The sequence below is a fragment of the Candoia aspera genome, chromosome 6, assembly GCF_035149785.1.
Source record: "Candoia aspera isolate rCanAsp1 chromosome 6, rCanAsp1.hap2, whole genome shotgun sequence".
Taxonomy (NCBI): domain Eukaryota; kingdom Metazoa; phylum Chordata; class Lepidosauria; order Squamata; family Boidae; genus Candoia; species Candoia aspera.
In genome coordinates, this window is record NC_086158.1 from 17,499,542 (window position 1) to 17,518,029 (window position 18,488).

The 18,488-nt window shown below is 39.2% G+C and overlaps 1 protein-coding gene across 1 annotated transcript in view; it reads left to right on the top strand.

The window, feature by feature from the left end:
• WDR49 (WD repeat domain 49) overlaps positions 1–18,488 on the top strand; it is a 95,769-nt gene that overhangs the window by 63,270 nt on the left and 14,011 nt on the right. Inside the window, exons 12-15 of the mRNA XM_063306815.1 lie at positions 5,427–5,552; positions 7,367–7,554; positions 9,618–9,815; positions 13,878–14,062. Coding sequence (XP_063162885.1) covers positions 5,427–5,552; positions 7,367–7,554; positions 9,618–9,815; positions 13,878–14,062 — 697 coding nt within the window. The remainder of the gene's footprint in view (positions 1–5,426; positions 5,553–7,366; positions 7,555–9,617; positions 9,816–13,877; positions 14,063–18,488) is intronic.

Genomic DNA, 18,488 nt, shown 5'->3' on the forward strand with positions numbered 1-18,488 from the left:
GTGTGATCTCATCACTGCAGAGTCAAGGGGAACAAAGTTTTCACATTTCTTTCTTTGATACAGTGTTTCTTCTGATGCAGGCCTGAACTGGGTCAGTCCTTCTAGCAACTGTCTCACATTTCTGATTCAGATTCAGCTTGTTGTCGATGACCATACTCAAGTCTTTTCCTCATGTAATGCCTCCAAGCCATGAGTCCCATATCTTGCATGTGTACCCTATATTTTCCGCCCTAAGTATAATACTTTATATTTTTCTCTGTTGAAGGACATCTTGTTCCTCTCACCTGAAGTCTTCTATCCTGTCCAGATTAAATTGCAACCTTGTTCTGTCTTCCAGGGTATTGGCCAGTCCTCCCAATATTGTGACATCCACAAATGTTATAAACATCCCATCCACCTTGTTATCCAGACGATTAATAAGAATGTTGAATAATACCAAATCCACTGGCTGTTGTTCTCCAACTCAATGTGGAACCATTAATGCTGAGTCTCTGAGTGTGGTTTGCTGAAATTAAAGTAGTTTATATCCAGTTTTCCTCTTGTCCCTTAAAGTAGTTTACCTTGTCAAAGAAGGAGATGAGAACTGTTTCATGTGAGCTGTTTTTGACAATCCCATGCTGACTGTTAGCAATTATAGCATTGTCTTCAAGATGCTTACAAATGATCTGCTTTATTACCTGCTCTAAGATCTTTCCAGCTATTGATGTTAGGTTCACCAGTCAATAATTACTGGGTTCCTCTTTTTTAATTTGCTTGCTCTTCTCCAGACCTTTGGCACCTCCCCAGTTTTCCGGGACTCCTCAAAGATAATTGATAGAAGTCTTAACAACTCTTTAGCCAATTTCTTCAGTATTCTAGGGTGTATTTTATCAGGGCCTGAAGACCTGAAAGCATTCAAATTAGCTAGAAAGTCATTTTTACCACATCACTATGTTCCTATATACTCCCCTGTTGTCTCCAAGGGCCAGAAATGAAAGGAATGAGGTCTGAGCTAAGGCTAGCAAAATTCAGCAAGAAGGATGGCCAAGAGAAAAGAAGTGGTGATTTGAATAGCATAAACTAGAAACAGTCAAATCACCACTTCTTTTGGATGCAAAATAATAATTATTCATCTGCTTTTTCTTGGTCATCTGTTAAGCTTTCTCCGTTTGGATTAAGCAGTGAACTTAAAGATAATGCCTCCTTTATCTTCCTCCATTGTTGATGTTTCTTTTTTAAAAAATTCCCTTTTGCTGCATTTTGCTAGTCCTGGCTGATTTTCTGCCTTTGCTTCATTCCTTCATTTCTGACCTGAAGCTTTGTAGACTTCCTCACTTGGTAGCCCATCCTTCCATTTCCAATAAGCAACCCTTTTTCAGTCTTAACTCTTTTTTAAACTACGTATTTAACCACATTGGCTTTTAAGATGTAAAAAAAAAAAACATTTTTATTCCTCACTGGTATTATTTGAGATTATGCTATCCTTAATTTCCTTTGTAAGAAATCTCAGCCAGCTGCACTACCTTTTCATTTAAAGTTTTCTTCTCATGGCATCTTCTTTATTACTTCTTTTAGTTTAATAAAATCAGTTAATAAAAATCATGGTTCAACTAAGAATCAGTTAATAAATCCATAATTTCAGTATGACAGGTCTTCCTTTTTTTTTTTTCATTGTTGTTAAAAATCAACTCTAACAATATGTGGCCATTACACTCAAAGTTTCCATTATTTTAATATCTTCAATCAACTCTTCCCTGTTACTAAGGATCAAATCCAAGGCAGCAGATCCCATAGGATGTACATCAACCTTAAGAAAGAGAAAATGACTGCCAGCTCAAGTAAAAAAAATACCTAATACCTCATGTTGGACAAAATTTGTTGTGTAAGCAGATGTCCAAGTAGGTGAAAACTCCCATTACTACCATTTTATGGTTTTCTGATGCTTCAGTTATCTGCTTTAATAAATCTTCACCCACTTCCTCTGACTGGTTTTGTGCCTGTAGGAAACTCCTAGCAAGTTACTCATTCTGTTAGCTTGCCATTTTATCTTAACCTTCCAACACTACTATTAACATCCGTCCAATGGGCCTCTGTACAGGTATGTTCTTTCCTGTTATATAATACAATACCACCTCCTCTCTTGTGTTGCCTGTTCCTCTGAAACAAGCTGTACCAATCAAGCCCAGTATTCTACTAGTAGGTAGAATTCATCCCACCATGTTTCTGTAATCCCAATTACATACTTGTCTTTGTGTCTCAAGACATCATTTATAGAACTAGGAAATCTGTCAGCCTTTAAAAGATGACTTTCAGCTTTCCTCCAGTTAGATTACAGAAATAAGAAAGCCCAAGTAGCTGAGTGCTTTCCTCAAAAAAAAAAAAAAAAGAAAGAAAGAAATCAGCAGCTTATCTAGGGAACTAATTAACATACTGCTTTATCTCAACAGTATAAACATATTTACTTGTGCTGATATTTCCCATAGGCTGGGAACCAAAAACCCACACAAATTGCTCTTACACCCAGAAAGATTTGGGGATTTCATTTCTCTACCAGCATTCTCACTCCATTCCCATGTTGCACATCCCTATCCTTTTGGAACTGAACAGGCTTAGAGATCAGCTCTTGATAGAGCACAAAGCTACAGTGTTTGAAAGCCAAAAAAAAAAAAAAAAGAGTAGAAAATCCCTCTGAGTGCACCTAAGCTCTCATATATGTTAAAAAATAAGCTGTGTGGATGCTGGATATAGTAAAGTACAGAAATGTGACACCATAAGTCACCACGGTCTTTAGCCAACTGGATCGAAATGTAATCAAAGCAACCTGCTGTTCAGTTTAGCGCACAAGCCAACAGGTAAGATCATATTATTTTAGAGCCATTTTTGAAGAATGCATTACAAACAAGTTTTATAGACCCAATTAGACTGTTTTTAAAACTCCCCAGTGTTTCTATGTAGCACAAAGCAGACTTTCTTTATCAGGTTTTTCTCTGGATATTACCATGTAGACACAATATTCAGTTGTTATTATTTTAACCTATGGGCCATAGCAAATCTGGATGAAGACAGAAACAAAAGTATTGCATGTAGTATTGAAATCTGATTCCCGAGTCTAGTTTTTCTCTTGTTCTCACATTTTCTGTCCTTCCACTAGGGCAGCCATGAGGAGATAACTAGAAGTTTTCATTTTCTTTTTGTTTTCTGAATATCTTTAGTATAATATGGCATATGGATCTAAACTATAGTCTGGCTAATTTCATAACATTTTGCATAACATTAGCTTGTTCCAACCGAACCATAGATAGTGTTAACACAGCCAGCTGAATTTGGATAGGCCTAGAGGCAGCCAAGAGATACCGAAAACTGTAACTTTTTGCTTCCATCTAGCAGTGATTCAGACTGTTGCAGCCTTGAACAAATAGTCCTAATTTTGGATGACAAGTTGTGATTTTATTTGTTTATTTATTTCAAACATTTATATGGCCACCCATCTTGTACCAAACTCTGGGCAGCTCAAGAGATAAAATAAATAAATACATCTATTCACAGTATACAATGTCAAAACCCCCCAAAATTAAAATCTATGGATCTAGCACCATAGCTAAACTTCCATGTGGCCCACAACAAGTACATCTCACAATTTCCCCCTATCCTGGCGCTTGGGGAAAATCCAGGTCTTAAGAGCTTTTTGGAAGCTTAAAAGGATGAGGGCCTGCCGAACTTCAGGGGGAAGGGCATTCCAAAGGGCAGTGGCACTCATACCACAGAGAAGGCATGCTTCCTAGGTCCCATAAGATGGCAACATTTAAGGGACAGGATTAGGAGTGTGCCCACCGTATCCAATCTAGTAAGACAGGCAGATGTCCTTAGGGAGAGGCAGTCCCACAAATAACCTGGTTCCATGCCATGTAGGGCTTTAAAGGTAATAATCAGCACCTTGAATTGTGCCTGGAATGAAACTGGCACTCAGTGCAGCTCATGCAGCAAAGGTGTAATGGGGATGAGCCTAGGGACACCCATCACTGAGCATGCACTGCATTCTAGACTAGTAACTTCTGGGTGGTCTTCAAGGACAGCCCCATGTAGAATGCATTGCAAAAATCCAAATGGGAAGTGACCAAGGCATGAGTGACCATGAGCAAGGCCTCCTGGTCCAGGAAAGGGCACAATTGGTGCACAAGACAAATCTGTGCAAAAGCCCCCCTAGCCACAGCTGCCACCTGTTCCTTGAGCAGGAGCCACAAATCTAGGAGGACCCACAGATGGTTCACTAGCTGTATGTATTCAATGTCTGTATGCACTCAGTGATACACATACACTGTGTATGGCTACATACATGCTAAATCCTAAAACCAGGTTAGCATAACACAATTCTGTGCTCTAAGATATAAACCATACTGAAGTTGAAGAGAATAACCAATTTATCCAATGTTCTAAAGCTTGATTCTCACAACAAACTACCCAACCCCATTTTTCCAGCTCTAATGTGTTATATGAACCTGGTATACATGTGCAACTTGGCACAGATTTTGTGATTCCTGAGAATTTCTGTCCCTATCTCATTTTTTTAAATTAATGACCAAGTTTCTAGCAAAGCTAGTTGGTTTAGGCATGAGAATTACAGAAAGGAAAATCACCAAAGAGGCTTCTGTTTTTTATAGAAGCCTTTTATCCACAGAACTCATATCAACCTCCCTGAATAGCTTTTTAAAACTCTTTGACATGTACAGTATTTCAGGAGTCTGTGGAGGAAGCCACTAAAAAGGAAGGCATTACTAGGCTGACCATATTTCCTTCAGACAAAAATGGGACATTGGGATGGCAAAATGGGGCAGGGCTGGGCGATGGGCTGGATTGGCAGGCAGGAACTTCTCCAGTTTTCTCAGGCTGGGAATCTTCAGATTCCTTCATTTGCAAGAGGCAGGACTGGGCTGGAGAGTCTAGTGAACGGTTGTCCCCTACAAGCCGTTCCTCCTCTGGCTGTGCTTTTACATTCTTTTCTTCCCACCGTTTCAAGGCAGGAGCCAATCGGCTCGCCCTTTGATCACCACCTATCAGCTGATCCTGTTTTTTTCTTTTTAGGTTTCCCACTGGGTTGAGCTCTGCGGCTTTTTTCCCGCTGTTTCTGCTGAGCTCCCCCTCCTTCCACTCAAAGTCAGACTGCATTCTGACAGGTTTGCAGGAACTTTTGTATTTTTAAGTAAGGTTTTTAAGAAAATGGGACAAAATGGACATTTATGTTAAAATGATGGAATGGTCTGGAAATGTTAAAAAAAGGGACTGTCCCGTTCAAAATGGGACGTATGGTCAGCCTAGGCATTACACATATTGAATTGGGAAGAGAAATCTGTCGTCTGTATTTTGGATCATGGCCATTGTTGGCACCTTGTAAGCGAGCTTCCTCCCCCACCCCATACACACTAATCAAGTTTTTTTTCCCCCTTCCACAGGTTCTCAGATGCTGCAGAACAAAACCTCTGGCAAACATATGAGGTCTGCAGCTAATCCTGAAGCTGAAAACTGCAATGCTATAACTAGACTTGTCTTTTTGGAGGGAAGGAATATTTCAACTACAGGTACAAGATAAGCCCTTTTTGATCATCCCCTGCTTCATTTTTCTGAGGCTCAGATCATATAATGCTCCTTGGAGTCAGGTGATACTTGGCTTAACTGAAATTTTAAAAAGAGAATACAGTAGAAACCAAACAGATTAGTGAAGGCAAGAGAGGTTTATCTATTTTCCCATCATCTTATCTTTCTTCTTCAGAGAAAGGAATAAAGGATTTTGGTCATGAAACAGGAAAAAAAAATTCACACATGTCAAAAGGCAAGAGAAATTGAGATAGTTCTCTTGTCTTTTGATATGTGTGAACTTTTTTTTCCAGCTCTGATTTATGGCTCAGGCAGTGTGGTTGCATTATGGATTTATATAATGAAGTGATAAAATTAGCATTTTTATTTTCAGTCATCTTCCTCACAGTTCTTATACTTTACATCCTATATTTGTGATTATATTATTGTGACATTGTTTTCTATATGTACAGCTCCTGACAGCTGGATGCAGGTATGAATAACATATGCATCTTGCTTCTAGACCAACCCCCAAGAGATTTTTAAGAAATATTGAAACCTCTTGAATTTGTCTTACATTTGCACAAACAGAATAGGTCTATTCATACTGATAATTAATAAAATTCACCCCTCTCAATTTCTAGAATTTACCTTCTCCCAAAATTAATGTAATCACTTACCAAAATATATAAATATTTATAAGCAGATCATTCATTTGATTTCTTTTTATCTGAATCAGAACTAAATTGTGCTTGATATTGAAGGTAAATTCCAAATAAGCAAGTCTATAATAAAAGACTGCTTACATAGAGAGTAATTAAGTAAATAAATATTGATTTATGCCTCTGTAAGTCAGTGCAGCACTGCAAGATGTTAAGCCATGATGGAATTTAGGTCCACCTGGGAGTTTTGCTGCAACTAGTCTTGAGAGAATAAAGTAATTTCTCAGCCACTTTTTGTCCAGATGTTTTTTGAATCAAATTATCATTGTTTTCCTCTAAGGTAAATTGGAATCTTTTTGCAGATTTATGTCCAATGATTTGGGAAATCTGTTGCTTTAAGGATTATTTAGGGTTCTTTGGTGTCCATAAAGTACATAAAACTGACAAGAGGAACTTTAGTTTGCCAAAGTAAAAACCATTTATATGAAGATTTACAATCCCATGTACAAGTTTTGCAAATACAAAATAAAAAGTCTTGGAAACAGGTTTCCAAGGCTTAATTTCTTATTGTGATAGCTTCTCTCAGTGTGAGAATGCTAAGGATTGCTCCATATTTCACTGCTGGTGGAAAGCTGCAATATTAAAATGAAGACTAAAAGCCACACAAACAACCTACATGTCTAGCAAGCTTCATGTGCAGTAGAACTGGCCTCTGATGAGAAAAGAACTACTGTGTTTAGAAAGTTAAACCAAGGGAGCAATGCACAGTTCTATTTTACTGTTCTCAGAAAGCACATGTAAGAGAAGATTTCAAGATTACTGCTTTAATCCTATACAGTAAGTATTTGCACAAACACTCATGGGACAAAATCTCACTATTTTAATTTAGTGGGACTTATTATGTGCATAGGAATATAAGTTGGGAAGTTTATGGTTCAAAGTATTGTACAAATTCAGAAAATAGGTTTATTCAGTATCCAGGTTATTGTCCTCCAAGATTGTTTGAGAGGTGCACAAAACAGTGGTTCAGGAGCAGCATGCAGCCCCAGGGTCTTGGGCTGCCCTAATAGTCCATTTCTTGGGCCTGTATTTGATCCAAGTGTCATCGTTTGGGATTAGATCCACCTTACTTATGCCCCCTCGTTTTCATGTTTTAGATGGAGCCAATCTTGTGTCTTGTGGAGGTGCTGGTTGGGTCTGGTTTTGGAATATACGAAGAGGCAAGCTACTGGCAGAATTTGAAGCTCACAGTGGAGTAGGTTCTATTATTATGACAACTGACCAAAGAAACCAGTACCTCATTACAGCAGATCTGATTGGGTGGGTGAAAATATGGAGCATAGAGGTAAGAGGAAGGATTTCTACATTGACTTGATGGAGGTAAAGCAAGCAAACATGCATAGGCATACGCACATGCATACACACACAAGTGGATATGTGCATACATAATACTCAGATCCTACCATGTTTCATACACACACACGCACTCACACACACACATAGAGTTTAAGAACCAATTCTAAAAAATGAAATACAATTGCTCAGGATTTTTTTTTAAAATCTTAATTGCATACAAATTTCTGTCTGTTTCAGTTCCTGATAATGACATTTGAATGTAGGTTTCCCTGACCAAAGGTCCAGGGCTAGTCATTATATCAGCCTTCCCTTATTTGGCACATGTCAACATTGATACCATTTGTGGAAGAGAGACCCAACTGAGATAAACTGCACTGGCTGAACCAATGGCTCGACTAAATGAGTCAGTTTCATACTTTGCAAATATGTACCTATCCTTAAAGATTTGCATATTTTAATCTTAGTCTTGTGTCCTTAACCATGATCTATTTAACCATGGTTTATTCATTAAGCTATAACAAGCTGAGTTCATATGCCATATTAAGCCATATACCATGGTTTAGAAAACATATGTCTGGGTTGACAGCACATGCTAAGCTAAAACCAAGCGAACCATGTTACAGCCTAGCATGATTTATGAATCCTACTTGGACATTATACTCATGAAGAAGTCCAAAAGGTGAGCAAGGCCACAACAAATATCTCACATGCCACACAGCCTCTCCCTTTGCACTTATATCCAAATCACAGATATCCACAGGGAGAAATCCTCTGCGTGCAGGTTTATACAATACAGCTGTGTATTTTGCATGTCAAGATCATAACTACGAAGACATGTTGATACGTACAGTTGTATGCACAGAGGCTTTCTCCTTGCAGAGCTTTACTTTATTTATGTGAATACCAGTTTACATACTTTTATAGGTAGAATTACTTAGTGTACCCCTGCATTCAGGCAACATGCAATTGTGAGCACAATGCCTGAACTGGACTAATATGTGAGAGGGTTATTGAGTTTGATTGACTTAAAATGGAATTGGATAAATTCATGGGAGGAGTGTTTCTGAATAGTTATCAATTATGGAACCTTCATGTTCTGAAGAAGTTGACTATTAAATATTTATTAGTATGAAGGGCAGGGCAAAAGCTGTCTTGGTTTGGGGCTTCTTAGATTCACCTGTCTGGCCACTAATGGAAAAGGGTGGTGAACCAAACACTTGATTGGATGCACTTGGCTTATCCTCATGTTCTTATGAACACAACAGCATAGCTGATAGCATAGGTCTTTCCATTCAATTGCTGCTATTCCAGGAGCCCAGAGTTCAGTCACATTTGCCAATTGCCATAGTTAGTACATGGCTGCTATATTCATACATACACTGTTAATATATTGGACAGGGTAGGTCAAACAGCTCCAGCACAGAATGATTGTATGTCAGGGTGGGTAACCTTGTCTATACTGAGAACTGCATTCCTTCAAGAATCATTAGGTTGAGGGGGGTCATATGATAAGCCTGGCTAAAGCAAGAAATAGATACAAGCAGAATTAAAAGGGTGTGGGGACCCACACTCTGTTTCTGGTATCCCTCCTTTTTCTGGTACTCTTTCCCTCTTTCTCACTCTAAAAGCTCCTGAGAGAGTTAAAGTGATCTCTTCAATAAGTAGGATAAAGACAACCTCAAGTTGAGTTCTGCTCTTGGTGATTGCACACACTCAGTTTCCCTGGCATTCTTACAGAAGTGGTTTGCCATTATCTTCTTCTGGATTTTTTTTTTTTCTGGTCGGGGATATCCTAGTCTAGCTAACACCAGGTATTTAAATTAATCTGAGGTCTATATGCTGCCCAATTTGGTGTATCTGAAGACTGCCAGACTGGGAGGCATATATTTATATAGCCTTACTAACTATTTCCATCTGTTGTCACATGTTACACAAGCCTTCTTCACCAACTTTAAATTGACAATATGGTTAAAAACAAAACAAAACCTAATGCTACACCTTTTATTTCCCTGTGGTTACATTGCTTTCTATCTTTTTCTTGCACTCCATCAGGACTACTGCCTTGCCTGGGGAGAAAACATCGTAACACAGCCACCTTCTCTGCTAAGATCATTTCAGGCACACGAAGACTGCATCACTAGCCTGGAGTCTTGTCTGCAAAACAACTGTCTTTTTATCATGACATCCTCAACAGACCGTAGCATTGTTCTCATGGACATTTCTGGCATTCCATTTGGGATATTTGGACAGGTAGTAATGTGACCATTTACCATTATCTTTGACATTATGTATTCTCACCATTGCATGAATTAGCATCATTTAAGTATAAGAGGTTGCCCAGGATTGTGCAGAGAGCATTCTGTGGGGGAATATATCTCTGTATCATCCATAGAGGGAGGAAGAGAATGAGAGAGAGAAAAAACTATATAACGGTATATCCTCCCTGTCAGAAGCCCCTGTTTCTATATTTGAAAAGGACCTCTTCTGAATTGTTCCCAAGGTAGAGAAGGTACTCCTGAGATGACTTGTGTTTAATCCCTATTGTTTTAGCATTTGGACAATGCATAAATACACATTGGTCCACCAGTCTTATAAAATACTATTCTTAATCTGTGTTTTTTTAAGTTTTTATATTTTGTTTGTGTTTGATTTATTTATCACATTTATATTCCTCTTGCATTTTGTACAGCTCAAGGTGGCAGACCTAATGCTTCTTCCTCCTTTTTTCCCCACAACAAAACCCCTGTACGGTGATCTGGACTGAGACAGAGTGCCTGGCCCACAATCACCCAGCTAGCTTCCACACCTGAGGGAGGACTAGAACTCACAGACTCCCAGTTTCTAGTCCAATACCAATACCAAAGCCACCTTGTGTATAAAGCAAATCAGTAAAAAAATAAATACACTGGGTGCAATGCAACCTCTCCCTCCTCCTCCTTGCCCCCCCCCCCCCCATGGTACAAACACATACAGTGACAACTCCCAGGGACTTGCTATACATCCCCTTTAAATAAGCTGAAGGTGACATTTGACATTTCAGGAAGCTAAAAGCTTTTCCTGGAACTCAGATAACTCACCAGAATAATTGGATGAGCAGTGATTTGTCTAAAGAAAGTGGTGAACCTGTGAGGATACCATATTCTGAAGGTGAGATGGAGGCTGATTTACATTTTTGACCTTATCTTTAATGCGTTCATTGTTTGACTACCTGCTTTTAGACTATTAAGGACCAAACCAAATGTTGAGATGAAGAGTTTGCACTTATTTAGATAAATTTGGATTTGTTTTATTACTGGATTGTTCCAAATTCCCTTGTTTTGAAAACTTAATCGTTGGCATATTTTAAAGCTTCCACCAATGCAAAAGTGAGACAAAAAAATATCATTGACAAATCAGACATAAAGATTATTCATATCATTTCCTGAAATGTTCAAAAGCAGAGCATGTGTTAAAAGCATCCTCGTTCTACCTGCTGCATCTGGTCCATAAGGAAGGAGGAAGGGAAAATGCAAATTCTATAGGGATCAGGGTGCAATGCAACAGGCAATGCAGAGCACAATGTGGTAGCTATTGCATCACCATCCATCACAGCTAAAATCATTGGCTGTATGCTGTGCATAGTGCCACAATCACCACTCTACTTCCAGTTCCAGGACCTGTCCTACATTTCAGACATACAGTAAGAAGTTTTAAAATACCAAAAATGGAAAGAAAATAAAGAGGAAAAAATCACCTCAAAGTTACATGATTCTTATCACCATCAATTTTTTACAAGGTTGGATCAGAAGTGTCATATTACTATCAATACCTCGACACCCCTATTCATGAACTCAGCACATTTAAGGTGCCTCTAATGAAGGAAGGTGTCAGATAAGCAGCTCCTGGCTGGCAATGAAGCAGAAGCCTGCTCAGTGCAAGAAGGTCATCAATGAACAATGTGCAGAGGAGCTGAGAATTCCTTCTACGCATCCAATATATTTCTATGGCTCACTTTTCTAACAAGCTGTAAAATCCCAAGTGTAATAACCTTTTCTCAACATTTTGGTTGCCCTTTCTAGGAATACCATCTCTTCTTGAGGTGCAGTGATTAAACCAATGCAGAGCACCTTGACTGTGCTCTACACCTTGAGTTCAACTGATATCACACAGCAAAAAATGCTTATAAAGATTTATTGGAAAGAACACAACAGAAGTAGTAATAACAATAACAATAATCCTCATCCAGTCTAAACATCTGGCTGACTGTGCAATCAACCATAATAATATACAGTATTGTTCCAAATGGTCTTTCATGTATTCTTTAGCTGTCTGCTTTTCTCAAAATCACTCCATTTACATTACATTTACATTAAATAGAAGCATGCTCCACCCTTGAAGTATCTGCTGCTTTCCCAGGATTTCATGATAGTGATGGAAGTCAGACTATTCTTATGTAATGTACCGTAGAAACAGGTCCTAAAAACCTCAGGGAGGAATGAGTTTCCCACACTGGACAAAGGATTCATGGACAAGTTCTGTTAGGTCATAAGAAGAAGAAGCTTGCTAAGAAGACAGGAACAAAGACAGAATATCTGCTCAAAACACCTTGCAGTGAGTAGGAAATGGAATCCAACTTTGGCACAAGATTATTGACCCCATCATAGCCATGGCTTAACTGAGTCATAGAGGACAGGGTGGCTGGTACATCTGCCATGCAATTCCTAAATCCCATCTTATTGAATCAGGCATTTAATCCTGATTAAACTAGGTGTTAAACTTCTTGTTTTGACCACCTTCAAGTCATTATGGACTCTTGGTGACTTCCTGGACAAGTTCATGCAGTTCTCTTGACAGCATTTTTGGAAGTTGTTTGTCATTTCCTTCTTCTTCTTCGGGCTGAGAGAGAATGACTACTCCAAAGTCACCCAATAGCTTTGTGCCCAAAGGAGGCCTAGAATTCATGGTTTCCCAGTTTCTAGTACAAGGCCTATAACCACTACACCAAAATGGCCTTCAGATGTTAAACTAGCTCCCCCTAAACTAACTTTCTCTGATCAACTAACTCATTTCATGTAATCTAAACTTTTTGCCTGAGGATTAATTCCTTCCAACATCCATGATTGAGACACTGTACCACTTTTGCTCTTGATACCTATTTTTAGCATATTGAGGCTAAAATCAATCCCAGTTGCACCATCATGGAATTATTATTTTCCCCTCTTGAGGGAGGAGGAGCATAAAACCCACCCCATCCGGTCATGCAGGGGGGGCATGTTACGGACCCCATCTATAAAAGAATTTCATCTAGCAGGGTCTCGGAAGTGTGCCTTCTCTGCTGTAGCTCCCACCCTTTGGAACATCCTTCCCTCAGAAGTGAGAAAGGTCCCCTCACTCCTGGACTTTTGCAAAAGATTAAAGTCCTGGTTTTGTCAGCAGGCTTGGAATGGGAGGGGGAATAATTATACCTGGGGATGGCTAGCGCCCTAAAGTGATTTTGAGGAGCCTATTACACTCAAGGACTGTTTAAGATCTTTTGGCCATTTAGATTGTATTATATTTGCATTTTATTGTATTTTATATTTGTATTTTATTGTATTTTGTACTTGGGATGGTTTTGAATTTTAATCCTGTTTTATTGTAAACCACCCAGAGTCCCCTGTGAGGGAGAGATGGGTGGTGAATAAATTTATTAAAGAAATAAATAAAGCAGGAAGTGGGGAGGGACTACATTTTATGAAAATAAGATATATATATAGAGAGAGAGAGAGAGAAAGAGAGGAGATACCTTAAAGAAAAAATGTCAGAAATAAATAATAGATGGTCGCACCTGTTTAACCATGGCTTCATCCTCATCCTGCTTTGGCCACATCACTCACTGGCAGCCTCCAAAGATTAATTTGGTGGCAATGAGGCCCTCAATTAAAAAAAAAAAATCCCCACTCCACCTTAATCAATGGCTTTGTTTCCTTTTCTTAGCCTCTCATGGTTTATCACATAAATTCTTTCTTCATGTTTCCTGTATTATACCCATACATAGGCTGCTTGCAACACTAAAGTTCACCTTGTCCTTTAGGAGATGACACTTTTATCTCTTAAAAGATAATACAGAAGAAAAAGTTTTCTCTTGTTATAGAAGGCCTACAAAAGATTATCAAGGAGGGGTCAACATAAGATTTTTAGGAAGATAATACTATAGGATAGATGTTATGTTTTGTTTCTTACCACTTTAGACATCAAAGAAGGAAACAAACGAGTGAGCCAGGACTATCATCCAAAGTTCAAATATGATATTTGTTTGATATGTCCTTTTACTCTATGGTCTTTTTTTTTTAGGAGGAACACTGGAGAATTGGAAATCATGTTCCATCCTTCCCAAAAGGAGAAAATGATGTCCAAAGAGAAAAAAAGAATGATGTTACAAAGAACCACCCTGTACAATTTGTTGAAGACAGTGCTCCCACTAATACTGTGGAACAAACTCCATCTGTTACAGAGGATAAAGACAATTTTACATACATGTAGGTAATATCTCTGAAAGCTGATATAAAGCAACACATTTTTGAAAGAGTCAGCTATTAAGAATGTGTAATGGTATATGGGAATGACCTTGGAAGATGGGGGGAAGAGGTGCTGCCTTGGGAGAGATCAGATAAGAGAGGACACAGTCTGCAGACAGCGAAAGAAACTCAGAAAGGAACCTCCCTAACTTCTGGTTAGTAAAAGAGACAGTGGGAGATTTATACTATCAGACTTGCAAGATTCTGTCAATGTAGCCTTACAAAAAGGTAGAATTAGCTCATCTGGTCATGTTTCCTGTCTGATCTACCTGGGAAGGCTACAGAATGAGCCAAAGTGTTTCATTATCAGGAGCTTTCTTTCTCAGGAAACATTACAATAGGATTGTCCAGGAAATTTTTCCAGAATCCCTACACACAATATTTTCCCCATTTGTTTCAAGTCAGAAAGATTTGATAGAGAAGTATTGGAAGATAGATATGTTTTTTTTAATCTGTTCAATCGTGTCCAATTCTCAGAGACTGCCTGGACAAGTCCCTGCAGTTTTCTTGGCAGGGTTTTTCAGAAGGAGTTTGCCATTGCCTCCTTCACAGGGCTGCAAGAAAGTTGCTGGCCCAAGGTCACCCAGCTGGCTTTGTGCCTAAGGCAAGACTAGAACTCACAGTCTCCTAGTTTCTAGCCTGGTACCTTAACCATTATACCAGACTGGCTCAGATCTGTGCATACCTTGTTGCTAAACCACTTTTGAGAGAAAATTGTTGGAAGACAGCTTTGGTCATTCCATACTGTTCAGTCTCTTCAGGTAGCCTCCTCTCCTTAGGCACAAAGAAGAATACAATTCTGTCACCAGTCTAGAACAAGGATGCAACTTACAGTCCAAGTCACACATCTTTCCAAATAGCTACATTTGTTTTCCTTTTCAGGCAGACTTTGCTGGTTTTAATCTTCAAAGCTCAGTACGTTTGGTACTGTCTGTTATGGGCAATCTTAGGAGATAGGTAGCTCAGAGTTATCCAGTAAGCTTCAAGGCTGAGTGAATATCTGAACCCAGATCTCCTGAGTCTTAGGATTGATCTACACTTCCTGCTTGCCCAGTGGGAAGACTGGCCACCTACCATTTCAGGAGGGCAGGAACAGATGTTATCATCCTCAGGCCTCCATTCAGCTGTTGAGAAGGTGATTCCTATCTGTTTTTTCTTGTTTTTATCCCTTTATAGGTGCAAGTAGAACAGTTCAAGGTTCTTGCTGTGATTCATTCCATCTTACATAAATGTCTCCATTCCAAATGGCTAGTTTGTGTTCAGGAGGACATGGGCCCTTAATTGCTAATCTCAGCTAGTTTGTTTTGTACAGGCTGCTGGGTCACCAGTGATGAAAGGCTAGACTTCTTTTTATTGTTTCAATCTAGGAAGGCTGAAATAGTGGCCATTACTTACTATTGCTTTGCTTTTAATGGATTCAACAGGTTTTTTTTTACAACAGATTCAGCAGAAGAACAGTAGAATCCTTCCTTCCTTCCTTCCTTCCTTCCTTCCTTCCTTCCTTCCTTCCTTCCTTCCTTCCTTCCTTCCTTCCTTCCTTCCTTCCTTCCTTCCTTCCTTCCTTCCTTCCTTTGCCAATTTTTCCTTTTAGCCCAAGTGAAAGCAGGAACTATTCTTTTTTTCACCAGTCCTAAAAGGAGATACCCACAGAATACAAAGCAGTTGGTGCTTGTTTCCCTGACATGGGTGCAAGGAGAAAAGAAGCAGGGAAATCCATTGCTTAGGGGCCAGGTTAGCCACTGTCTGGATGTAACACCTAGAAGTTGCTGGGGCCAAAGTGGAGAAGAAGCTTCAATAATAGATTCCATTCTAACAATAATGGTGAAGCATCAAACTGCCTGAAGAGGTTTTTCCCCCACCCCTTTTATTTTTCTTTTTTGCAAAATTGATGAAAAAAGCAGGGATGATATAGACTTTTGAGGATATTAACCTTTCATTTAGATTACTTCCAAGGTTTCACTACAATAAATATCTGAAATATTTCCCTTGTTACTCTTCTAAGGGGAAAGATAGAATGGATGAGAAAAGAACACAGCATCCCTTAAGTGGTTTAGAAAATAGCCTATAGTGAAGTTATGTTGAACCAGTCCAGAAAGTCTTCTACTCTACTACTACAGATCTACAGATCTGTACTCTACTCTACTCTACGTTACCCTAAAAGGTAAAGGTAAAGGTTTCCCTTGACGTAAAGTCCAGTCGTGTCCGACTCTAGAGGGAGGTGCTCATCTCCGTTTCTAAGCCTTAGAGCCGGCGTTGTCCGTAGACACTTCCGGGTCATGTGGCCAGCATGACGACACGGAACGCCGTTACCTTCCCGCCGAAGCGGTACCTATTGATCTACTCACATTTGCATGTTTTCGAACTGCTAGGTGAGCAGGAGCTGGGACTAGCAATGGGAGCTCACCCTACCGCGTGGTTTCGAACCGCTGACCTTCCGATCGGCAGCTCAGCAGTTTAACCCGCAGTGCCACCGCGTCCCGCCTACGTTACCCTACCCTACTCTAATCTACAGACAAAACACATTCAGAAGATATTTAAAAAGTAAGCTCTTGCTAAAGATTGACAAACCTACCACCCTTTGACATCTTAACTTTCTGGTTGTTGGCACTGCTGATTTTCAAGGTTAGCTCCTTCAGTGATGTGTTATGTGCTGCTTAAAAAAAACAGTCTGAGAACTGTCTGTCTTATCACTACTGTGTATATAATATACAGTGATATAATGAAATAGTATGTAATATATGCAATAGTCTACCAGCAAGCACAGTTATCTCAGATCCACTCACACAATATGATTAATTCACTTATTACAAGGCGAATGACAGAGAAAAAAAAGAGGGGTTGTTTGTTTTTAATTTTGCTTGTACAGCGGTAGAGACAATGAAATGGAATAAAATGGGGCATTGAAGGAGTTGGAGAAGAGTAGTGAGACTGGACATAGCAGACTAACAGGGGTTATAGTACAGGCCACTGGCAAATAGTTTGAGAACTAAGGAAACGTAATATTAAAAGGGTATGGATTTGGGAAAAGGTAGAGGATTATGTAAGAAAGTGCAGGTCAGCTAATAAACAGCAGTATAATAAATTAATCTCTCTTTGTGATTCCCCCTGTGAACCTGTTTGGACAAATTCTAGCAGAAGAATAAGAACCAAATAGCAACACAGCCCTCCTTCTAGTAATTCTCTGACTGACAGGGCTTGTGGAGGTGACAAATTACTTTGGCTGCCTACTTATATCAATATTAAAATGCCCATTGCACCACCCAGCTGTCTTCAGCTTTGTCTCCATATGGAAGGAAAGCTGGAAAAAGCTTTTAAAATCCTTTCAGAGAAAAAACAACAAGGACTTTTTTGAAAGACTGGAAACCTTATATAGACTTTTTGTTGAAAGAAGAAAAGACTGAATTGATGATTTCTGGATTTGGGAATTAAAAAGGGCCAACGAGGATGGGGAAAAAAAAAGATGGTAATTACTGGATAGAAAGAAGTCTGGAATACATAACTATATGTTTTCTTCTCTTTTTATTCCTTCTCTTTTATCTTTTTCTTACATTCTATCTTTTTTAGGGTATACTTTTATTGTATTGAAAAATATATATACTGTATGTACAGTATATATATATGGTGTGTGTATGTGTGTGTGTATAAACTTTTAAAATCCTTAAGCCAGAAAGTCCATCAAACCTCAAATTACATTCTAATATCTCCAAAGCTATTCAGAGTGATACAATTCCGCAAACTTCAGAAAGACATTTGAGGAGGTGATTCAATTTAACCTCCTTCTAACTGAATCAACCTTTCAGAGCTTTTTGCACTCTAATGTTTAAATCCTCTGCCCTATGAGTGTGTGTGTGTGTGTTTGTGTATGTATATATGTATATATATGGCTCAAAATATTGACAAATGCATAACTAAATAAGGTAAGATTTTTATTTGTCCGTTGCATTGATTTATACAGTCAAGTACCCAAAAATCCTTCAGCAAAGGATCGTTACCTTGTCGTGGTGCTGGAGCTTGAGCACCTCAATGACGCCATGAGCTAAACTGTGAAGGGCCACCCAAGACGGGAAGGTCAGGACAGAGAGGTCAGACTAAATGCGATCCCTGGGGAAGGTAATGGCAACCCACCCCAGTATTCTTGCCGTGAAAACTAAATGGATCAGTACAACCAGAGATATGTCGGTATACCATTGGAAGATGAGACCCCCAGGTCGGAAGATGGTCAGAATGCTACTGGGGAGGAACAGAGGATGAGTTCAACTAGCCCCAGATGTGATGATGCAGCTAGCTCAAAGCCGAGAGGACGGCTAGCGGCTGACGGTGCTGGTAGTGAATGGCGAATTCGATGTTCTAAGGATCAACACACCATTGGAACCTGGAATGTAAGATC